Raw genomic sequence first — 23338 nt, 5'->3', positions numbered from 1 at the left:
CAGCCCCATCCCCCTAAAACTGCCCTCCCCAAAGCACGCTTCCAAATTGCCTCCCACCAGTGGAAGCTAGATGGGTTTTCTGGGACTGTGAAGATGCGAGTGCCCAGGACAAGACTTGTGAGCATCCCCCAACATTGAGGGGACAGGAGGAGACCACAGGAAGGCACTAGATTGCCCTGCAGCAGGAAGGACTCAGATTTGGAGAAGGATTTCCAACCCAACTGATGTTCCAAATGAAAGAGAACTCCTTCTCTGGACTGGCTGTGTGAAAGCAGGAGGAGGGCCAATACGACCTCCTGCAGGGCAGCTCTGGTTCCATCCTGGTGAGGCTGGGGGCCGGATGGATACCCTAAAAGAAATGTCCTTGGTCCTGAAAACAGCAGCTCCTATGATGTACCAGAGCATATTGCAAATGTTGCCATTCTGTGCAAAATAGCTCATAGAGAACCCCCTGCCTCTTCCACCGCTTAAAATAGGAGGAGACAACGGGAGCGGGAGAGCAGGCCCCTTCTTACCCCCACCTGGAGGCAAGGACTGACCTTTCCCCTTCTGGGCAAGTCCATATCCTTGTCCTCACTCTTGGCAGTCATTACTGGTCCCCTGCTCTCAGTTTCATTCAGGCTGCAATGACCATGGATGGGGGCAGGGTCAGCCCAGGGACCTCTAAAGGTGAAGGAGGAATTTGAGAAAGCAGAGGGGTCAGCTAGGGGCTCCCAGAGGAACGAGCTCCTCTGGTTCCCAACTTGTTCCCAGGCTGGAGCCTGAGGCCCCTCCCTCACAAGCAAGACTGAGCCCCTGAAGTGACCACGGGACGCTGTTAGGTTTATTCCAGGGTGAGTGAGTGCCCATGGTGGGGGCAGCAAGGATGGCTGAGGTCACCTGGTGACAGGGTGCCCAGGGATGGCCACGGGTTCTGCAGGGCCCTGCAGGGCCCGAGTCTCTGGTCAGCTGGCAAGTTCCACCTTCTGCCCCAGCCCGAGAGGAGAGGAGGCATCACTGATGTAGCAGTTTCCGTAATTCGCAGGGCTCGGTGACGGGCAGGGAGCAGACCTGACTTCCATATATGTAGGCGGTGGCACGGTCTTCTAGCCTTCGCAGGGTACTCAGGAAGGGCAGCTGGCGGGACAGGAAGCTCGAGGGGTCCCCATCAGCCAGAATCAGGACCTGGGTAGAGGCAGTGTAAAGAGGGTCACCTGGGGGGCATGGGGACAGTGGCAGGGCCCACTGGTGGGCTTCCTCTCCCTGGGCCTTCAGAGAAGGAGGCATTGAAGAGCCAAGGAGGGAAGGGGGACCAGGCAGGGGAGGCGGAATGTGGGGCCGGGCTCACAGGCACAAACCTTGTTAGGGATGTAGATGGAGTGGACACACTGCAACAGAGCCTTGGTGCCCTTAGCCTGGGGGTCTCCACAGATCACAATCTGGCGGGAACAGAAGGTTACTCCAGTGACAAGCGCAGGGGGCTGGACGCAGACCCACCAGTGCTATCCCTTCCTCCCACCACCCCACCCCACATCCCTAAGGAAGAATGGGGCTTCAGCTCCGCCTCCCCCAGACCAGCTACTAGCAGTCTCATCAGATTACATGAAGTGGCAGTGTCACGCATAGTGGTGGAGATACAAACATGGGGAGATGCACACATGGGCAGACACACCAGCGCACACACGCACATACACACAGAAGACTCAACATACTGGAAGACACACAAACACAGAAACCCACACACAAGGAGACATAGAGTTGTCACATATACACACAGTGGATGCCCCCAGAGAGACAGATGCCACTTACAAACCACAGACACACACATACACACACACACTGAGGCAGAGATATACAGGCAAGTGTGCAAATGTAAGCAGGCAGACCTGAACATGGGATGCACAAGCAAACACACACTGGTGAACACTCACACCAGCACACACTCAGGAAAGCAGGCCTGCAGACACACAGTCCCACACCTCCGGGGTCACACACATCCAGAGAGGCAACACAGCAATAACACACATAGGGACACACACGCAGATAAGGAGATACCCGCACACGTACCAGCAGACCCAACTACACAGACACACAGAGACACACGGAGAAACACTTCACCAACCACAGGGACCCACGCTTAGGCCCTGCCCACCCCCCCAACTCTGAGAGCCCCAGTGCCAGGCACTCACACGGGCCCCTGCCTGCGCCAGAAGCTGGCTCAGATGCACACTCACACCGACTCCTCCACCTGCACAGAGCAGCCCTTATAGACGATCCCTTGGAGACACCTGCGCCTCACTCATAGATGGCCACGCACTCACAGACCTGAGTTCCTGGGGCCCCAGCCAGTACCCCCATCCCCCACTGCGGTCCCCACTCCTCTCCCCTCCCACCCAAGGTCCCAGCCCAAGTGCCCTCACATCCCGCACCTGTTTGAGAGTCTGCTGGTGGGCTGAGAGGGCGCGGACCATCTCAGGCAATGCCACGGGGACACGGCGCATGCGCTCAGAGAAGGCAGTCAGGAGGCACACACACTTGTCCATCCAGTCCTTGTGGCCTGTGAAGCCGTGCAGCCGAAGCAGGTTGTGGGCTGACACGGAGTTGGCGCTGGGCTCTGCACCGTCCTGGTCTGCAGGGTGTGAGGGGACGGGGCAGTAAGGGAGGGTCCTTGGGTCCCAGGACCCTGCCCCAGGACTGTGGCCAGGGCGCGTGGAGAGATGGGATGGAGGCGTCCCTGCCCAGCTGCTCCTGGCCCAGGTATGCGAGGGTAACGCCAGCACGAGCAGTTGATTCTTGCCTCTCTCACGCATCCTCAACTCCACTTGCCCCAGGCCGAACTGCTGGTCTCCAGGCTCCCCCCTCTCACTGCTGACACCTCGATCCAACCACCCAGCGGCTGGAGCCACAGTGGCATCATCCCTGCCCTCCCTCACCTCCCACTTCTAATCTACCCACGAGTCTGAAGGCAGAATAGACCCGCATCCGACCACTTCTCCCTACCTCATCCTTCTACCTTCACCAGCGCCTGCCTGGACTGAATGCCACTAATGGGCTCCAACTGGTCACCCTGTTCCCCCTGCCCCCATCTGTCTCCACCACCAGTCAGAGTGACATTCTCAGACCTAACCTAGACAGGTCACAATCCACTTAAAGCCCTTCAGAGCATTCCACTCTCTGCTAAGCCTACAAACCCTGCAGGGAGCCAGCCTCCCTGCTCACCTGGGTGCCCCCGCCTCACACGTTGGCCTCTGCCCCCAATGCCTGAATCTCTCCTCAGCTCCTCCACGACCACACGGCCCCATCATGACCTCCAGCCCTCGGTTAAATGACACCCATCACAGGTTTAACCTGACCTCCCCCTAGTGGAGTTAGGCCCCACTGCTGTTCTCTCTCAAGGCCCTTTCATTCATTCCGCTGACATTTACTGAGCCCCTACCATGTGCCAGGCCTGCGCTAGACCCTGGGGATACAGCAGTGGCACAAAGGTCTGCTCCCAAGATGCACACATTCGAGTGGGGGAAAGAGGCCATTAACAGACAGACACATGGGTGATAGTAAGCGCTCCCGAGAGAAGAGGACATGGTGCACAGTGGAGGGCCCCTACTTCTTCGTGGCATCTGACTTTTAACTACTCGTTTGTGCATGCAGTTTTGCATTTAGTATTACTGTCTGTGAGTTGTCTCCCCTAGTCCACTGTCAGCTTTGTAAGGTAGGGACCAAGTCAGCCTTGTTCAATATCTGAATCCAGGCGTGTCAGTTACTGCAGCTAAGCATGTTCAAAGAATAAAGTAATCTTTACATCGACCCTCTAAGGTAATACCAGTGGCAGCTCCATTTTGCATATTAAGAAACCAAGGCTCTGAAATACAAAACCAGCCCAAAGTCAATGGGTTTAGCAGTGGTGGAGATGTGAACCCAGGAGGGCCTGGCCCCTGTCCACACCGGCTCTTTACCACCACACTGTGCCCAGGCCTCCCCCAGGGAAACCAAGCCCCTGCTGGGTCCAGGACCCCAGGCCAGCTCCACACCCACTACTGACCATCCTTCAGACGCAGGGGCAGGCCAGCCCCCAGCTCAGCCTCACTGCAGAAGTAGCCGCCACCCTGGGAGTCCCAGAAGAGCCTGTCCTGCGTGTCCTGCAGCCGCAGAGCCCACTCGAGCCACGCGCTCTCCTGCGTGGCCTCATACAGGTCCAGCAGGCCCCGCACGACGAAGGCGTAGTCCTCCAGGAAGCCCCAGCAGGGCGGGTTGCTGGGGGGACAGGCATTAGGGGAGGGAACAGGCCAGGGAGAGAGGGGCTTTCCCAGAGGAAGCCCTTTTCACGCATACTCTCATTTAACCCTCAAAATCTACCTCTCGGGTAGGTCCTATTAGCCCATTTCCCAGATGAGCAAATGGACCCAGGGAGGTTAAGAGCTCACAGTGGGCAGATGGCAGAGCCAGGACTGGAGCCTGCCTGGAGGGGAGGAGAGGAGCACAGACAGGCCTGGCACACCCAGGGAGACCAGCCTTCCCGCTCTGTCCGGGCCCCCACCTGTGCTCCACGGTTCCCCCAGACCCCGCGTAGCAGGTCCGCATCAGGCGGCCGCTGGCCACGTCAAACATGTGTCGCTTCAGGAACTTGGCACAGTTGATGGCGTAGTTGATCAGCCTCTCCAGGCCCAGGACAGCCCCAGTCACAGCATAGCCAGACACCATCAGTCCTGGAGGGAGGAGACACGGGTGGTTGTGAGATGCTGGCGGGGCCCTCCGGGTATGTCCACCCCAACCTCCCCAAGCCCCAGCACCTCGCTGGAGCAATGGGGTGAGCGGGGAGAGCTTGGGCCCCAGCATCAGGCAGGGCTGGGCTCCTGGCCCCTGTACGTGACCTTGGGTGGGCTACTTAAGCCCTCCCAGCCTCAATTTGCTCATTTGTAAAGTGAGGATAATAAATTTGATGAAGGAAGAACTCATATTTAGCAGGTGTCTGACACAGAGGGGCCTTGTGAAGAGTAATTCTATAAACGGGATGAGGCCTCAGACACGGCCGCCCCCACCATTCCAGGCAGCCAGCATCTTGCTGTCCAGGTGCGGCTTCGGCCGATGTTTCCGCGCCTGGAAGAGCTTCTCCAGCCCCGTATTGAGCAAGGTCCGTACAGCGTCCACGTCCAGGCCAAAGCGGGCAGCGGTCAGCTCCAGTGAATAGCGGACGGTCAGCACATTCTGGCCATGCAGCTCCCCCTTGGGGTCCTGAGGAAAACAGCCATGTCCGAGGGAGTCCATGCACCCATCCAGCTTCAGGACCCCTCCCGTGTCCCCAGGAGTCCTCACCTGATTGGAGCTGATGTTGCCGGCCTCCGTGAGCCCATAGTGCTTCATGAGGAGCTGGCCGGAGGTCAGCGGCTCGGTGGCGCCGGGCACGGGCTCAGGGAGGAGCTGCTGGACCTCTTTGACCGTCCACACGTAGAAGGCGCCCTCCTTGGGCCGCATGCCCCGCTCCGGGGGTGAGTCTGCGTCCTCCGCGCTGTAGAAGCCTCCGGACTGTAGAGAGGGGAGGGTTGACTGGCCCCAGCCTTCAGGGCAGCGGAGGCCCCGAGCCCTCCCGCAGCCAGGCCCGCCTGCCTCAGTGGACACACACCCGGTGACTCAGGTTCCGCGTCACGTACTGCAGGATGCCTTTGGCGACGTCAGAGTAGAACTCGTCACCAGAGATCTGAGGGGGGAGAAAGGAGGCTGTAAACCAAGGTGCTGGGGGCAGCCCAGGAATGGGCGGGCAGTCAGTACTCTCCCAGGAGGGTGGGGAGGGAGCCTGGGCAGCACGCATACCCGAGGGAATTAGGAGTGAGGTTAAGGGGGAGCCACAAGCCACCAGGAAGGCCCTGGGAGGGCAGCCACGGAGAGGTGGACAAGCTGGGTGTCTTTGCTCCAGGCTGGGGTCAGGGGTCACCTGGAAGGCCTGTGAATAGGCAACAGCGAGCTGTGCCTGGTCATACAGCATCTTCTCAAAGTGGGGGACGTGCCACTGGCGGTCCGTGGAGTAGCGGTGGAAGCCCTGCACCAGACGGGATGTGGGGCTGGAGACCGAGCCCAGCCTCTGAACCCTGCCTGCCCTCCCCACGCTGCCTCCTGCTGCCTCCTCCAGGGAATGCCTAGCCTCCCTCACCTGCCCCACATGGTCTCGGATGCCCCCATTAGCCATCATTTTCAGGGTGTGCAAGGCCATCTGCTGGGCCCGAGAGCCATCCTGGGTTAGCCGATGACTGAGCCAGTACGAGAACAGGAAGCTCAGGATCACTGTGGGCACCAAGAGGACAGGGTGAGAGAATGGGGAGACAGGGACCGAGATCTAGGTGGGCAGGATGCCCTTGGCTAGGCTGGGGTTAGGAGTTCACTCAACAGGCAGTCTCTCTGGACAGGCTGGGGGTTAGGAGGTCAAAGGTCAAGCCTTTGGTCAAACCCAGAGGACGGAAGATCATTATCCAAGTCAGTGTCAGAGGGTCACTGCTAAGACCAGAAGTCAGGTCTTCACTAGATAGCTACTGACAGCCTGGGGATAAGGTCACTGGCCAGTCAGGAGAGCAGGAAGTTAAGCCAGGGGTCAGAAAATCATTGACCAGAACAGGCATCAGGTGGCCAGGCTGGGGGTGGGGCGGGCATGGGAGGCACTGACCCGGTGTGGGGAACTTGGGGGCCTCAGCGAAGCCGCCGTACTCCTCATCATAGCCCTCATCCAGCTGCTGGAAGCAGCGGCTGTTCATGGTGGCAGCGGAGGGTGGCAGCTGGCGGTCACCCATGCTGATCTCCGACCGGGCCAGCAGGGCTGTGGTGACACGCTGGCTGTTTTCTAGCAGGGTATTCTTGTTCTGTTTCCACTGTGGGAGGCAGCAGCAGACCTGGAGGTCAGCATGGGCTGGGGGCCCTTGTGCCCTCGCCCTTGTTCCCCTCACTCCCTAACGCACACCCACCTGCTCCCGTATTCTCTGCAACACGGTGTGGAAGCCAACTCGGGTCAAGCCATCCTCAGGGGGGAAATAGGTGCCCCCCACAAAGGGCTGGAGGTTGGGAGTCAACCACACGTTCATGGGCCAGCCCCCACCACTGCTGGTGGCCTGGCGGAGAGAGGGCGAGGGTGAGGGGAGCAGCCCCCTGTGCACCGGCAACCCCTCCTCCCCTCACGGAAGACCACTTACCTGCACGAAGGTCATATACACCTTGTCCACGTCTGGCCGCTCCTCCCGGTCCACCTTCACGCTGACAAAGTCCTCATTGAGCAGGCGGCCAATCTCCTCATTCTGGAAGGACTCCTCCTCCATCATGTGGCACCAGTGGCAGGTGGAGTACCCCACTGGAATGGGGTCACCGGGGAAACAGGGAGGCCCAGTGACTGGTTGGAGGGGCCCCAGCTGGATTGGACTGGCCCAGATCTCGAGTTTGCTGGGAGGCCCCCAGGCCCAGAGGACGCTTCCTCTATTCATCACCACTCCCCTCCCCCAATCCCCGGGAAGGTGGGTGCCTTACCTGAAAGGAAAATTGGCTTGTTTTCTTTCCTGGCCTTGTCAAAGGCTTCCTGTCCCCAAGGGTACCTAGGCCCAGCAGGGGGGCATCACTCACTGGCCCAGGGGTTCGGAGGGGCTGAGAGGCAGCTGTGGGGGTGGATGTGGGGGGAGCTGGGGGAGTGGCAGGCCTCAGGAGTGGTGCTCACCAGTCCACAGGATTGTAGGCATGTTGCTGGAGGTACGGTGACTTCTCATTGATCAGGCGGTTGGGGACCTTCTGGGGTGTGGCCTGGGAGCAGTTGGTCCGGCTTCCCTTCCCTCCCGCAGGCATGGGCACTGAACCACTGACGCTCACACTTCGGTCCTTGTCCCTGGAGGAGCTACCCCTGGCGTGGACAGGTGGGTCAGGTGAGGGGTCTCCACCCACCTCCCCCGAGGCGCACCCCACCCCACCTTGTCCTCCGGTACCCCTCCCGGAACCCCCTGCTCACAGCCCAACCCACCTTTCTGAACCACGGGGGAGACCGTGGCCTTTGTGCTCCCCCTTGTGTTTTTGGGGGGGTGAAGGAAGGTGGCTCATTGGGGCCTGCTTGCCAGGTTAGTCTCCCCCAACCTCCTGGACCCGGTGTGGGACGGATGATGACTGTGAGGTCAGGGCGAGTCACAATGGGCAGAATGTCCTTTAGGTTCCATTCTCTCCCCCTGCCCTGGCCCCTCCCCAGGGTGGTTGCTCAGAGGTGTCTCTGGGACGCCTGCGGGTGTGATCTGGGCAGGAAGGCTGCCCACTGCTGGTGGCTGACAGGGCAAGATGAGTTGGGTCTGGGACCCCACCAGATGAGGGGCAACCAGAGGAAAAGCAACACAGGGAACTCACTCCCTCAACATCCACCCTGGGGGCACTTCTGTGGGGCCAGGTCCTGTGCCACACCCCCAGGACTCCCAGGGAATAAGAAACAGGCCCTGATCTCAGGGGGCTCAGCCTTGGAGGGTGCTGCTGCCAGGAAAACCTAAATAATGACAGGCTCATGCAGCAATAACGACTGTGAAAGGCCAGCCCCGGCTGCTTTTGGACAAGGACCCTTGGCCCAGCATTTGGGGTTCAAGGAAGGCTTCCTGGAGGTGGTGTCAGAACAGTGTCCCAGGAGAGCTGCTCTGCGGCTGGAGGGCAGGGAAGGAGGGAGTTACTGCCTGGGCCGGGTCGCAGCAGCAGGCTTGGGGCGGGCGGGCGGGCGGGGGGGCGGGATGCAGGCAGGTATGAGAAGGCAGCCAGGCAGCCAGTGGGGACCAACGCCAGGACGACCGGCCCCAGGGCCCAGCGGGCGGCCGCAGCGACCCCACTCGCCCGCCCGTACCTGCGGCTTGCAGCGAGGCCCGGCCGGGCGCCAGGCAGCAAGAGGCCGCGGCACTGCAAGGCCTGCGCGCCCAGCATGGCTGCTGGGGCCCTGGGTCGGGACGCCGCGGCCAAGGATGGAGGGCGGCAGGCTGCGAGGGGCGGGCCCGGGCACCCACCCAGCCGCGGGCGGGTCTTCGCCGCGACTCCGGGCCGCGTGGCTGGTCTCCGAGCGCCGCCCGCTGGCCGAGCGCGGGATTGCAGACCAGACCGCCCGGTCTGGGGAGGACCCGGATCTGTGCACAAAATTGGGCGGACTCCGCTGGACCTAAACCAGCTGCCTGCGGAGAACGACCCTCATGAGGAGCACATGGAGAGCTGTGAGGATGCCAGGGCCGTGGAAGGCCAGAGTCTCGGCTCGTTTGGTCCAACCTTTGCCCATTTTACAAATGAAAAATGAGGCATGAGCAGAACTCGTGGTTTGTGCAGGCCCGCCCAGCCAGCGAGCTTTGATTTTGCTCCGCCCCCCCCACCCCCCCATCTCAAAGTCCAGCTTAAGTCCCACCCACTCCAGGAAGCCTTCCCTGAATAATAATGATGAGCCAACTTTAGGTCCTATCGTGTGTTTTACACACTTGCCTCGCTTGCTACATTCAGCCAATATTTATTGAGTGCCCACTGCCTGCCAGACACTCTGCTAGGTACACTGGTGAGCAGAGAGGCCAGGCTCCTGCCCTTGTGCTGTTCACAATCCGATGAGGGAGGCAGAACCTAATCCGACAGCAATACAAACGAATGTACAACCAGCCACTGTGAGAAGTGCCATGCCTGAGGATGACAAGGAATCTGGTCTGGCGGGAGAGGCAAGGGGGGGAGGCTTCCCTGAGGAAATCACATTTGTGTAGCAGCCATGGAAGAACAAGATGGAATCTGGAGAGGCGTGGGGGGAGTGCTGGGGAAGCAAGAGGAATAGATGTGCAAAGGCCCTGTGACATAGCAGTGAGTCAGGGCTGGGAAACTGCAGAGGCCAGGATGGCTGCGGGGCAGAGCACAAAGGGGAGAGAGGTGGTTAGATGAGGACGTGAGGTTGGGGAGGAGGGCAGGGGCCAGGTCTGTGAGAAGTTCTGGTTATGGATGAGAGCAGAAGATGGTGGAGGGCTTTAGTCAGGGGACTGCCCCTGCATTTTGGAAAGCTCCCTCTGGCTTCCTGGTGGAGAATGGACTGGAAAGGGGCAAGAGCAGAGCAGGAGTGGTTAGGGGGCAAGAGGTGGAGGTGGAGATAGAAGGGGAGGGACCTGAGGTCTGTAGAGCAGGAAATATCGTCAGGATTGTCAGTGAGGGAGAGGGAGGTGTCGAGTGATTCGCAGAGCGGGCTTGTGCTGGATGGTGGGGCCATTTGCTGGGGAGGGGGCACAGGGAGAGGCTCAGGTCAGGGGTCCATGAGGTCATTTTTGGACGTGTTGGTTTGAGGTGCCTTTGAGACCTACATGTGGAGATGCCAAGGCTCTGGAATGCAGAGGAGAGGTTGGTGGGAGAGAGGAATCGGGGTATTCAGTGTGGAGACAGTGCAGGCATGGGGGGGATCATCCAGGGAGCCTGCAGTGAGAGGAGAGAAGACGCCACAGGCGCGGGCTCCGGGAACTCAGGAAGGCACCCATGAAAGACGGAGAGGGACCGGCCAGAGGGTCAAGGGAAAACCAGGAGAGGGTGGTGCCGTAGAGGCAAAGGGACAGAGAGTTGCAAGGAGGGAGGGTCCGCATGGTCAGACTCCAGGGAAGTCAACTGGGATGAGACAGAAAAAGTCCACTGGCTTCAGCCACATGGAGGCCGTTGGCGCGCTTGGTGGATGGTGTTCCGGTGGGGTGAGGAGACAGCAGAAGCTGACTGGAGTGGGTTGGAGTGGGTTGAAGAGGGAGGGGAAAGAAGGGCAACATAGAGAAAAAGGATGGGTGCTTGATGAGAGGGGAATGATGGAAAGACACTTTCAATGGATAAGGCTAATTATGACAAATATCAAGGGGAAGGATTCGGTTGAGAGTAGGCCACTGACCATATGGAGGAGAGAAGAGATCTCAGAAGGTGGGGGTGGGGAGGTAATGGAAGGGTTGGCTGGCCAGGGGGTCTGGTGGGTGCTCCCTGGAAGGAATAAGGTTAAGATCGGAAAACAGGGAGCCTGCCTTGAATGTGGAAGAATTTGGGGTGATGACAAGACCCAAAGTGTGACCATTGGCAAGGGTAGATGAGAGGTCAAGGGGCAGCAAGGTCATCCTCTTGGATAATGGAGTCATGCAAGATTGAGCAAGATCTGGGTGAGAAGAAGACTGTGAGGCAAGATGGAAGCATGGCGAGAATGAGGTGGAGCGCAGCCCCAGGCGGGGAGGAGGCAGGACAGCCCAGTGGCTCCAGCCTCCAAAAGGAAGGGGGAAGGATCTTACAGGAGAAGATGGTCCAGAAGCAGCTGGGGAGCAAAGCTACCAAGCTCGTCTTTGTGGGAATCAAAACCACACCCCTTGAGAGTCCTCAGGGAAGCAATGTCCACAGGGAAAGCCAGTTTAGAAGAGGAGGGCCCAGACAGGGGAGGGACAAGGGACGGGTCAGTGACCAAGGATGGAGACCTCCTGGGTTTGTGCGCAGAAGACATGGGGCTGGACTCTGGGGACTGCCTGGCAGAGCCAGGAATGAGGGGTATGGCAGGTGCATTCCTCATGGTTAGTCTCTGGGGAGGGTGGACCCTGGGCCCAGTGGACACTGGGTGGGGAGGAGCCACACAGCAACCTCATAAGGAAGGAACTCCTGTTCCCATTTGACACATAAGGAAACGGAGGCACAGACTCATAGGTTAAGTAATTTACTCAAGGTCAGCGAGCATAACCACTTATTACTAAGTGATTATTACTAACTGCAAACCTGGGAGCAGAGTTTTGAGCCCTGTCGATCTGACTCCTAAGTGCTCTTGTCCATCCTGACTGGAACAGCCAAGGTGGGACTCCCTCCCTCCAGAGAAAAGAAAAGCAGCTCCTTTCCCCACCCCCATCTTAGGAAGGAGAGCGGCATTGCATCCTCCCAGCCAACTTTGGTGTTTCTGACCACTGGAAGGCCATTTCCCCCCAGCGCCCTGAAAAGGGGTGGGGGCTGGCAGCAGGCTGCCTGCAAGGCCAGACCCTGAGCATTGAGGACATATCAGTGTCCAGTGGTCCAGTGGCCGGAAAGCATTGAGTAGAAAAGGAATAGGGGTGACTATGGTGGCCCACAGGATGAAGTACCAGGCCCTGCCCCTCCCCTTGGTTTCCCAGAGTCCACATAAACCCCCAGGTGGGGTCAGGCTCCCTCTTCATGGCTAAGATTGGGTTTCTTCCCAGCCCTGGTGAAGGAGAAGAGAGAGGTCGAGCCAGATTTGAGGTGACTCAGTAAAACAAAGGAGCGTGGGGGCTCCTGGACCTGACTTGCCTGCCCCACTGAGTTCTGAGCTCCTGGAGGCTGTGGGCTTAGCAATTCTTGGATCCCTCCAAGGCAAGCCCAGGAATTCATCCACAGCAGCCAGTCAGTATTTGCTAATTAAATCTGGGGCCCAGCCCGGGAGCTCGGGGCTGTGGAGCCAGACTGTCTGACTCTGAATCCCAGCCCCACACTGTGCTAACTTTGTGACTTCGAGCATGCCCTGCTTAACCTCTCCAAACCTCAGTTTCCTCACCTATAATATGGGAGCAGGGCCGAGGCTTTGCGCTTGGTTTAATGCTCTGGTGCCCCCATTTTGAAATTCTTAACGCAAATTTAACAAGGGCCCCTGCATTTTCATTATGCACTGGACCCCACAAATTCTGTAGCCAGTCTTGAATGGGAGTAATATTATTATCTACCTCAGAGGGTTGTTGCAAGGATTAAATGAAATAATGTTCCTAAAGTGCTTAGCACGTGACGAGTGTGCAATAAATGGGAACAACCGCCCACTGTTCCTTGCTATTGTATCATCTCCAGGGCCCTGTGTGATGAATGAAATGATCGAATGAGTAAGAGCCTGGGGAGCATCGGGAAGCGAAAGCGCCAGGCAGAGGGGGCTGTACGGAAAGTGGGAGCATTTGGTGTGCCCCGCACTATGAAGCAGTTGTTTCCACAGCAGCAGGTGACTCGCGTTGGGGTCCAGACCCGGCCGCCACGCCCCGGGGCCACGCAAAAAGTCCTCCTGGTGAGAGCTGAGGACGTGGTTCCAGTCTTTATTACGGGGCGTGGTCTCGGTCCCTGGGAGGTCGTCCGTCTCTAGCTCCTGGAGCGGCAAAGGTCTGCGGAGGCCCGGAGCAGCATCTTTGCAGGCCTCGGGGCGGGAGCGGGATCTCTGCCGGTCGGAGCTCCGGGTACCAGTCCTGGAGTGGCAGCCCCGCCCCGCGCCGGTCCGCGCCGTGGGGGCGGGGCTCGCGCGCATGCGCCGGCCGGCCGGGGCGGAGGCGCTCAGAGGAAGGGGTTGGTGCTGGCCTGCGGGGGCGGGTGGAGTGGCCCCGCCGACCCCGACGTGGGCAGCAGCGGCTGCTGCAGGCTCGCGGGCGGTGGCGTGAAGGCGCCGGCCTGCGGGAAGACGCTGACCGAGGCGGGGAGGGTCACGCCGGCTGGCACGCTGCTGAGCGGGAGGGGCAGGGAGGCGCTGTAGGTCATGGAGCCCGAGGGCGCCCCGACTGGCCCGCCCGACGCCAGGCCCAGCGCCGGCGACCCGCTGCGCATCTGGTTCAGGGTCGGCCTGCCCTGCTCGCCCCCGCCGAACGGGTTGGTGGGGGACGGAGCGCTGAGTCCTGCGGAACGAGAGGAGGGGGAGAAGGTGGTTGGAGCGGGCCGGGAGGCAAAGCCTTAAAATGAGAGGGGGTCAAGATCTTGGGTCTTAGAAATAGGGAAAAGAGTAAGTTTCAAGGGCAGGGGCCGGGCTTTAAAAGGAGGGTTGGAAAGAGAGCAGGGGCCTGCAATGTTGAGACCTGGCAGAGACGAGGGAGTGTCCTACCTGTCAGGAAGGGGTTCCGGGTCTTTGCAGCCTGGGGCACCTTGACTAATGAGTCTAGGTTGACCAGAGAAGAGGCTGAGGGGCCCAGGAAAGACTCAGGAGTCCGGCAAGCTCGGGCCTCCTTACTGGGCTGGGCTAGCGCTTCCTCCAGTGCACCCAGGTCAAAGGCATCTGGCTCCTTTGTGCCATTTTGCTTGGAACTGGGGATGGGGTCTCCAAACAGGTCCAGCTCTGGAACACAAATGATAGAGCTCATTGGTAGAGAGGGATTGGTCACTGTGGGAGGAAGAGGGCCGAGAGGCCAGTTCCGGGTGGGCCCCCATTCCCCAGAGCTGCATCATCCCCTGCCTCCTGCTTACCCACAGGGCTGCTGGGCTTCCCAGAGGGCAGGGCCTGGGCATGCTCTAGCCCTTCCTTGGTCTCTGTGGATTCTGGAGGTTTGGCAAATGGGTCAAAGGTCGAGGTACCACCAAGAGCTAGTGAAGGAGGAAGAGGCAGATGAGATGGCCTGGCGAAAAGGCTAGGCACTGGACTGACCCCTTTCCATTCAAGCAGCCCTGTTAACACAGACGGGATCTGCTGTCTAGGGGGAGTCAGCAGTTCTCCAGCCCTTTACCCACACCCTCTGGCCCCCCACTTACCAGGTTTGTTGGAGGTCTCCACCGAAGGCCCCCAAGGGTCAGCGCCAGTGTTGGGAAGTTTGTGGTGGGGGGACTTCTGTGCCCAGGGGTCTGTGCTGGGCAGTCCAGCAGGCAGCACTGGGGTCCGGCCCCAGGGTTCAGAGGAGGAGAGCACAGGGGGCAAGTCCCAGGGCTGGCTTCGGGACAGGGCACTTCCCGAGGGGATGGGAGACCAGGGGTCTGCAGAAGGCCCCCAGGAGGAGCCACTGGGTTCTGTGCTTGGCCTGAGACCTGAAAAGGGAACAGTACAGACGTGACCCCAGGCCCACGCTTACCCCCAGTCCAGGGCCCTTCCCAGTTACCCAGACCAAGTTGGGAGGCCAAGGGACCCATTTCACAGATGGGTCTCACTCAGGATCACCCAACAAGCTGGATCCCATTTTCGGCAATTTATCCCAGGAGCCTGGACCCCCAGGCATGGGCAGCTCAGACCACCTTCCCAGTCAGGGACTGGCCGGGGCAACAAGTGAACATCTCTGAGTTTCCCATGAGCTGGGCTCTTCAGATGTGCTCCCCCATCCCTCACTATGACTCCATGTCACAGTGGAAGCTGAGGCTCAGGGAGGTGAGTGACTTGCCCAATGGTCCTCAGCTTTGGGGAGGGGGGTGCCAGCAAGTGGCTGGGAAGGAAGGGGCTCTCTGGGGCTAGCCTGGGATCCTCTTGCAGCCCTGCAAGCCCACCTGGGATGTCCCATGGGTCAGCAGAGCAGTGTGTGGAGGGCGGGACCGGGGCGGCTGTGAAGATGTCCGCCAAGTCCAGGATGGAGGACTGTAGAAGGGAGAGGCAACCATGGCTCAGAAGTGGGTGGGGGCCCAGAGGAAGGGCGGGCCCTGACCTGTCATCCTAATGTCAGCTCATTCTCTGCTTTATTCATTCCACAAACATCTACTAATGATCCCTCACCTCTTTACAGTGCTTTCCAGTTTATAAGATATTTCCTCATCCATTTAGTGCCTGATTTTCATAACAACCCTGTGCAGTAGGTTGGGCAGGTAGTGGTGTGCCCATTTTACAGATGCACCAACTGAGGTCCAGGCAGAGGGGACCATTTGCCTGAAGTCACACAGCCAGGGAGAGGCAAAGCTGGGACGGAACCCAGGCCTGCCTGACCCCTTCCTCAGTTGTCCAGCTCCTTAGACCATCGGTGGTAAAAGACAAATTTTATGACAAAGCTACCTTCATAAGTCAGTGTCCCAAGAGAAATTGGCCACAGCAAACATGGGCAGGAAGGAGACAGAGACACCCCAGGTGTAGCATGGACAGCTTCGGAGGATGGTCTTGCTCCCAATAGCTAACCAATCCCTCCTCTTGGAAAGTATGTGTATGAGCCCAAGATGTTTTCAGCACCATATGCCTGAGTCTAGATCCACAGTATCACATAATCCTAGAATGTCAGATCTGGAACTGTCCAACAAGCCCACTGTACAGAGAAGGGAACTGGGGCCAAGACAGTGACATGCCCTGAGTCATAAAGTAAGTGGCAGCAAATCCAGAACCCAAATCTGGGGGTCTCAGATCAAGATTCTTTGCATCCCACTTTGCTGTCAACTCAGTCATCAGCCCATGCAGTATGGGACCAGGGGCTGCTATACCCCCTCTACTCTCATTTGCGTTGAATAAACACTTAAGTCGTGCTTACTATATACCAAGCACTGTTCTACACTCTTTACAAATATTAACTCAATTCATCTCCCAGGCTCTGTCAGCCCACATGCCCCAGCACCCCCCTACCTGGCTGGTTTTCAGCTTCTCTTCCTTCCTCTCTTCTCTTGCGGGCTCTCTGTCCTGCCAACAGCGGGCTGCGGCCTCAGCACCATTGGCCGTCGGGGAGTCATCTCCCCGCCAGGACCTCACCTCCTGCAGGAGTGAAGAGAGCATGAGCAGCCCAGGCTGGCCTTGAGGCGACCTGAGCTGCAGTCAAGAAGAGTGCAAGGTGGGAGGCGGCCGAGAGGTTAGGTGCAGCAGGACCACCAGGGAAGCAGGAGGAGCCTGTTAGTGCCCGGGTAAGCACCTCCACCAGCACCAGCACCAGCACCAGCACCAGTCCAGGAGGCTCGGCCCACTACCTTCTCATGCTCCTGCTGGCTCAGGCGCAGAGCCAGCTGCAGCTGCAGGTCCTCATCCCTGTGGGAGGCTGGGGGGACTGGCTGCGGGGGAGGAAGAGAGGGGTGAACTTGGCCCAGCATGCCCACCTGTGCACTGAAGGGCAACATAGCCCTGTGCAGTGAGGAGGATGGAGAGAACGCCCACCCTGAGTGGGTGAGGGCAGCCTGTCCTCAGAGAGCAATGTGGGTGCTGCTTCTCCCTGCCTGGATCTGAGATGCAGCTTAAAAATCAACAAGATTGATCCTTTTCCTCTGAGTCCCCTGAGTGCTCCCCAAGCCCTGCTGTGTGAGGCCCCGCTGCTTCTTGTCCGGTCTGCCTGGATCCATGGAGGTGAGGGCAGAGAGGATGATATCAAGAGGGCTATCGCTGCTCCCCAAAAGGACAGCTCATGGGGGGCAGCATATCTCTCTGTCTCCTGTGCCTGTTGGCACTTGTCCCCTTTGCCTCCATTAAGTGGCAGCAGCCCCACTGGACCCATGTGTACCCCTGACCCACTACACACTCACTGCCCTTTCTAGGCCGGCCAGAGAGGACAGGAGGCGGGGAGGCAGCCCCTGCGGGACAATCCCAGGGCCCTGTGCTTTCCTTGGGAGCAGGCCTAGGGCTTTGGGGCCCAGAGTAGGGAAGCCTGTTGGGTATTCGGCAACTCTCCTTCCTTTTTCAGTCTTCCAGTCCCCTCCCCATGCCACCCCAGCGGGTGGGACCTCCAGGGGCTGCCCTCACCTTCTCGGCCTCCTCACGGCTCATGGCCAGGGCCAGCTGCAGCTGCAGCTCCTCTTCTCCTGACGTCTGGGGCCGGGCCTGCTCCAGGTCGGAGGTGTAGCGGGGGGATGAGGAGGAGGCTGCAGAGGACCAACATGGCCATAATCACACAGGTGCCCACAGGCTCCCTCCCACCCTGCCAGGAAGCCAAGGAAACTGAGGGGGAAGGGACAACCGGCAGTCACGGGCTCCTGGGGCCAGGCAGTGTGTGCCTGCATTCTCTGTAAGGTTTCCCATTCCACCCAGGAGAGATTCCAACTCCTCCTTTACAGATGTGCAAACAGCTCCAGGGGTGCCTGGCCAGGCTCCTGCAGCAAGACTTGAACCCAGGTCCCCCTACTCCAGCTCCTGGACTCTTCTAGCTGGGTGCCGTCCAGCCTGGGGTCAAGTAGGGGTGAGAGGGTCAGAAGCTCCATTCAGTCAAGGTCACAGCCCTCTAAGCCCTCAGCGTACTGTCAAGAGCTTCATGAAAGGAGGGCCATTCTGAGTATTCCTTAGATCAGGGAAGCCCCCACCGCTGCAGGGGCGGGATGGGGGTGGAGTCAGGAACTGCTCTGCAGCCGCTCCTGTTTTCAAGGGCAGTGCCCTCAAACGGGGGGATTAAGAGAATGCCATGTGCTGTGTGTCCAGGCACAGGGCCGAGGGCATTGCTGGGCCTGGTCTCATTTAATTCTCACATATAACAAATGAAGTAGGTAAGATTATCCCCACTTTACAGATGAGGAAACTGAGGTTCGGAGAGGTGGTTGTCCAGATCACTCAGCTTGGAAGGAGCAGAATAAGGAATGCTGCTGGACTCCAGAGTCTATGCTTCTACCACCAACCGTCCGGCCGGACAGCGAATTAACGATAATAACAGCTATATGATAACATTACTGTGTATGCCGACTTGTTAGGCACCTACTATGTGCCCACATTGTGACTTGCACGGCACATTCCTTATCTCCCTGAATCGTCACGACATTCCCCAGAAGGAGGTGTTATTGTCCGTGGCTCAGACATGGCTCAGAATTGGAACTCAGGCCGCCTCCCTGTCCCCAGCCACACCCCCGAGGCCCACTCACAGTTGTAGGAGGAAGGGGAACTGCGTGAGCGGCCGTAGTCATCGCCATGGCGGCGGCTGAAGCCCAGCTGCCCGCTGCCGATGCCCGTGCCCTCCAGCGCCATGCGCTCCTTGGTCTTGAGGGCGTGGGTCCGCTCCTGCCGCAGGCGCTCCTCGTCCTTGAGCAGAGCCATCACCTGCTTGACCTTCTCACGCACGTTGACGCCCTGGTCCTTGCCGTCGCGGTCGATGTACTGGAAGTCCTTGAGTGTCTGGATGGTGTAGAGGTTCTCGCGGCACTGGTGGGCCACCCGCTCGGAGCCCGTCTTGAGCAGGTAGTCCAGCAGCGTCAGCGCCTTGTACACGTGCCGCCAGTTCTTGCCGCTGTCATTGAGCCGCCGCCACAGCATGCCCATGACCTCGGCGAAGGCCACTGTGTTGAAAGTCAGGTCAGCAATCTCCGACATGAGCGAGCTGGGCGGGCCCCACGGGTCATTGCTGGTGGCCTCGCGGACCTTGACCTCTGCCTCAGAGTAGTTGTGCACGATGTTCTTTACCTGGCGCCGCAGTGCTGAGGTCGTCATGGCTGGGGACTTGGAGATGGGCGGCCCCCGCCCCAGCCGGAGGTGGAGGGCCGAGGGCCACCGTTGTGAGATCACAGTCTGCAAGGATGGGCCGCGGTGCTCTCAGCAGGGCAACTGTGTCTCTGGGTTCCACATGGGTCTGAGGAAGAGAGGGTCAGGAAGTCAGAGGCAGTGGCCCACCTCTCTGGCCACTCAGCCCCCAACCTAAGGCCTAGCCAGGGTGTCCCCACTGCCAGGAATAGCCTTCAGCAGGCTCTTTTTATTTTTCTTGTTATTCAGCAGGTTCTTCAAGCTTTGCCTGCTCGTTTATCTTCACAATCACACGACAAAGATGCTATTATTTTTATCTCCATCCACAGATGGGGAAAGTGAGGTCCAGGGAAGGATTAAATGACTTGTCCAAGATCACAGAGCCGGCATGTGGGGAGCCAGGATTAACCTAGGCAGAGGCACCCCACAGTCCTTGCCCTTAGTGAGGGACGTGAAGGTGACCCCAGGAATGCCTGCTCGCCTCACTTCTTCTTGGCTACCTCTCCCGTTTCTGCCAGGATCTTGCTTAAGACCTATCCTTTCCAAAACTTCTCAGTGCTCACTTACCTCCCTTCTCACATTGTTAATTTTTGTAGCTTAATTCATTCAACACCTATTTCCTGGGGCCCTCTCTGAGCCAGGCACTATGCCAGGCACAGAGCAGAAGTCCTGGTCCACCCACGTTTAGTTGAGAGGGTACGGACAATCACAGTCCAGTGTGGGAGTGCAGAGGAGCACAGGGGTACCCAAGCTAGGAAAATCAGGGCAGGCTTCCCAGAGGAGGTGATGGCTGAGCTGAGGCTGAGATCCAAAGGGAAGGGTGAGGAGGAGGAGTGAGGCAGCAAGGAGGGGAAGGGCAGCTGAAAGGGGATACTGTGAGCTGGGCCAGAAGGCAAGAGAGGAAGGAGCATATGGGGGAAGCTGCGCCTCAGAGAGTTCTAGCCACCACCACCCAAGTTATACACACAAGAACACTGAAGCCAGAGAGGGCACATGGCCTGCCCACAGTCACACAGCATGTAGGTGGCACAGCTGGGACTAACACCTAGGTCTCCAGGAGACTAATCTAAAAGTTATTGTCAGTGTCACCAGTTTTGCAATTAATTCATCTGATTGCTTTATTGTCTTAGTCCTACCTTCTCAGCCAGAACGTGAGCTCCCTGAGGGCAAGGCCAGTCTGGGCTCCCCAAACTCCTGGCCCTGGCACATGGTAGACCTCTGACACCCCAGCTGAGGGAGGCTTGGGCCAGCCCACTGCCTCCCTACAGCCTCAGGACCCGGCCACCTGCTGAAAGTAAACCCAGGCCCATGACAGAGAAAGGGTCTCCAGGGCTCTACCAGAAACCCAAACCAGAATCCCCCTGCCACGGCTGTTCCTCTGGCATGGGCACACGCTGGCATGGACGTACACTGGCATGGGCACACATGCACACTGACTGGACCTGCAGAGCCTCCACTTCAACCACCAGCCCGCCGTGGAGATGGTGCCTCTCAGCTCTGCCCTGAGACTCAGCAGGAGAAGGAGCCTGTCCTGCCCCACCCCCCATCTCAACTCTCCCTCCACCCAGCCCTCCCAGCCTTGGGCTCAGTTCAAAGTGGCCCCGAAGGCCTTGGCAGGTTTCATCAGGGCCCGGGGGGCTGGGGAGAGCTTTGCCCAGAGGATGGGATCCCGAGGGAGACCAGGTGGTGTGGAGAGCGCCCATTGAAAGTGCTGCCTACCTTCTGTCTGCTGTCTCTCTGTCCGTGTCCGTCCAGCCGGCTGGTGACAGGCCTTCTGTGGGCATGCCCCCCCGCAGCCAGCACTCCTATAACTCCTGCCCTCCCCCTCAGTAGTGACTCAGACCTGCTTTACCTTCCCGACTGGTAGCGGGTGGCAAGTCAAGATGAGAAATAATTCTGCCCTAAAGCCCGCCCCGAGTGTATGCTCCTCCCAGTGCTGGCCGCAGAAACCAGCAGAACCAGTCAGGCATCAGGACTCCACCAGCAGCCCTACCTGGGCCGGCTCCCTGGCCCTCCTGCGTGGCCTGGGGTGGTGGGAGGGGGCCCTCCGTATGGGCCCTGCGGCCCTGCCTGGACTTTCCTCCTAGAAGCTGGGCTCGGAGGAGACTTCCCTGCACACCTCTCCCGGGGCTGGGGGAAGGAAGGGGTCAGAAACACCAAGGAGGTGCCTCCACCTCCCTGCCCTGAAGTTTGAGGGGCCAGGTGAGGAGGAAGAGGGACCCGGTGAGGCCAAGGGAGCACCGAGGGGAGAGAGAAGGAAAGGAAGGAACGCGGGAGGGAGTGGCTGGGAGCGCTGCCAGCGGTGTTAAAGCAAAGGGTTTTATCGAACACAATATGCCCAGAAATAAAAGGGAGTGAAACAGAAACCCAGCCGCCGATAAGGCAGCGGTGGTGGTGGCGGCAGTGGCAGCAGCAGCAGCAGCCCGGGCGGCCGGGTATGGAATTACTGCAGTGACCTTGAGCCAGACCCTGTCAGGTGGAGGGAAGGACACTGAGAAGGCAGGGCCCAGAGGCCAATTCAGAGACAGGGGGAGGGTGGGGAGGCAGGAGGGCAGTGCAGGGCAGAGGAGGGAGGAGTAAGCTGGGGCGATGGGAGGAGGGCCAGCCGCCAATGGGACGGCCATGGGGGGCCGGAGTCTCAGTCTCTCCTAGATATAGGATCCCGGACAAAACTGTACAGTGGGGAGGGGGCTGCTCTTCTCAGGGCCCACAGGACGGGGGACGGTCAGGACTAAGGAAGCAGATCGCATCCCTAGAGTGGGGGTCCGGGGAGATGGAAAGAACCCAGATCTGTCGAGTCACGTGCATGAGTTCGTCCAAAGTCTGTGTGTGCCCCCACAGCGCGCACCCCTCTCATCCTCTGCCCCCACATGAGGTCCAGCAGGAGCAGTGGGGGGAGTGGCAGTATCCTACCTCCTGTGGGTGGAGGGACATGCGGGAGCTCTGGCTGAGCTGAAGTAAGCCCTCAGGTAGCTGTGTCCTGCAGGGCACTGGAGTTGGGTAGGGGCTGCCCTGAGGCTAGAGGGGCAACAGGGCCTGAGGAGGAGGAGTGGGCAGAGAGGAGCAGGAGTCTGTGGGGAATGCCACCAAGGATGTTAGTCCCCGGATGGGGAGCGAGCCCCCGAGTCCCTCTTCCTGAGTGCTGCAGGCAGGAAGCCTCTAGGATCCTGGATGTCCCTGCCCTGCTCGCCCCTCTCCCTGAGACCTGGGTGGGAGACAAGCCGCAACCTTCCATGCCTTCCATGCCGGGCACCACCGTGGATGGGAGGGGCCAGCTTACCTCCGGTGCAGGCTCCCTTGGCCCCAGCCCCGGGACCCTGAGCAGCCTCTGCAGTGACCCTCCGACCTGCGCGGCAGGAGGACGGCACAGACTTGGGGGCGTCCCAAGAGCCATCCACCACGAACCCTCGTCCTGGAGACCCGCCCTCTCCTGTGAGGCGCAAACACCCTCGGAAGGGCGGCCGCGGGGTCCCAGAACAGGCTGCAGCTCTTCCTCTGGCCGGCCTGCCTTCTCGGCAGGCAGCACTCAGCACTCGCAGGAAAGTTGCTCAGCTGGCCGGGCAGGTCTGCCTCAGCAGTAACAGGACACAGGAGGACGCGCAGGGCATGTTAACCCCTTCCTGCTGGCTGGGCAGCCGGTGGCACCTTCAGAGGTGGGAAACCTGCCTGCTGCCAGTTCCCAGAAGATGCAGATCCCAAAGGAGCCTGTGCCGGCGGCCCACTCCCACGCTGCAGGGAGTTAACCCTTCCCCTGCCTCCTCAACAGGAAACGGGGCCAGGGGGGCTCCAACACCCATCTCACCCCACCCCCTCCCCTCTGGGCCAGGAGTACCATTCCCTGGGGCTGGCCCTTTGATGGAGTTACTGCCTTCTGTGGGCTTCCAGCTGGCCCCCTCAGCCATCCTGGTGAGGGCATCGGGACTCCAGGCACAGCCCCCTGACATGAGGACTGAGTGCCCCACTCACTCAAATCTCCTCCCACGTCTCAACTGAGGGATGCTGAAGGCCCAGGAGGTCCTTATCAGAAGCATCAAAAGCAGAACTAAGTGGGAGGGAGGCTGTGGCCACTCCCCCGTCTCCCATCCACACCTCTGCTGCATCGAGACTAAGGCAATAAGCTCACCATTGGCAAAGTTGTTCTTCAAACTCTGGGAGTCTTGAGCCCACTCTACACAGGAAGCCTGGCCCAGAATGATGATTACTGACAGAACAATTATGGTACTGAGTTTGAGCTGACAGCGCCTTTCTTTCCAAGAGCTGTCTCTTACCTGCTTCGCATTTCTCTGAGCAGGGAGAGACTATAAAGTCCAGAGGCTCTTTTTAAGGCAGAAAAATGGTTCAAGGAGGCCTGATGGTTTGACATGAGGA

At 59.3% G+C, this 23338-nt stretch overlaps 2 protein-coding genes across 10 annotated transcripts; both read right to left on the bottom strand.

Moving 5' to 3' along the window:
• Positions 1-801: 801 nt before the first annotated feature.
• On the bottom strand, positions 802-9038 carry SPATA20 (spermatogenesis associated 20). 2 transcript variants are annotated; one of them, XM_070560712.1, is made up of 16 exons: positions 8807-9038; positions 7661-7840; positions 7477-7541; positions 7149-7303; positions 6924-7067; positions 6629-6830; positions 6122-6252; positions 5906-6010; positions 5597-5671; positions 5290-5499; positions 5016-5208; positions 4514-4682; positions 4019-4230; positions 2409-2608; positions 1338-1418; positions 802-1164 (listed from the first exon to the last, which is right to left on the bottom strand). In XM_070560712.1, the coding sequence occupies exons 1-16, from the start codon at positions 8881-8883 to the stop codon at positions 994-996; spliced, it is 2370 nt and encodes a 789-aa protein (XP_070416813.1). In that variant the 5' UTR covers positions 8884-9038; the 3' UTR covers positions 802-993. The 2 variants fall into 2 exon arrangements, with proteins under 2 accessions (XP_070416813.1, XP_070416812.1); XM_070560711.1 differs by lacking the exon at positions 8807-9038 and adding an exon at positions 7958-8685.
• A 2578-nt stretch (positions 9039-11616) lies between these two features.
• Positions 11617-22667, bottom strand: EPN3 (epsin 3). Of its 8 annotated transcripts, none has more exons than XM_070560674.1 (10): positions 22251-22643; positions 18379-19079; positions 17276-17394; positions 16513-16593; positions 16178-16303; positions 15127-15214; positions 14407-14676; positions 14125-14322; positions 13766-13996; positions 11617-13562 (listed from the first exon to the last, which is right to left on the bottom strand). In XM_070560674.1, the coding sequence occupies exons 2-10, from the start codon at positions 18938-18940 to the stop codon at positions 13228-13230; spliced, it is 2010 nt and encodes a 669-aa protein (XP_070416775.1). In that variant the 5' UTR covers positions 18941-19079; positions 22251-22643; the 3' UTR covers positions 11617-13227. The 8 variants fall into 8 exon arrangements, with proteins under 8 accessions (XP_070416775.1, XP_070416777.1, XP_070416778.1 ...); XM_070560676.1 differs by having other exon boundaries at positions 14125-14241; positions 22251-22524; XM_070560677.1 differs by lacking the exon at positions 22251-22643 and adding an exon at positions 20690-20850 and having other exon boundaries at positions 14125-14241.
• Between the last annotated feature and the right edge of the window lie 671 nt (positions 22668-23338).

Source organism: Equus przewalskii, chromosome 10 (genome assembly GCF_037783145.1).
Source record: "Equus przewalskii isolate Varuska chromosome 10, EquPr2, whole genome shotgun sequence".
In the NCBI taxonomy this organism is placed as follows: domain Eukaryota; kingdom Metazoa; phylum Chordata; class Mammalia; order Perissodactyla; family Equidae; genus Equus; species Equus przewalskii.
The sequence above is the reverse complement of the archived record's forward strand: the minus strand, read 5'-3'. Positions and strand labels throughout refer to the sequence as shown.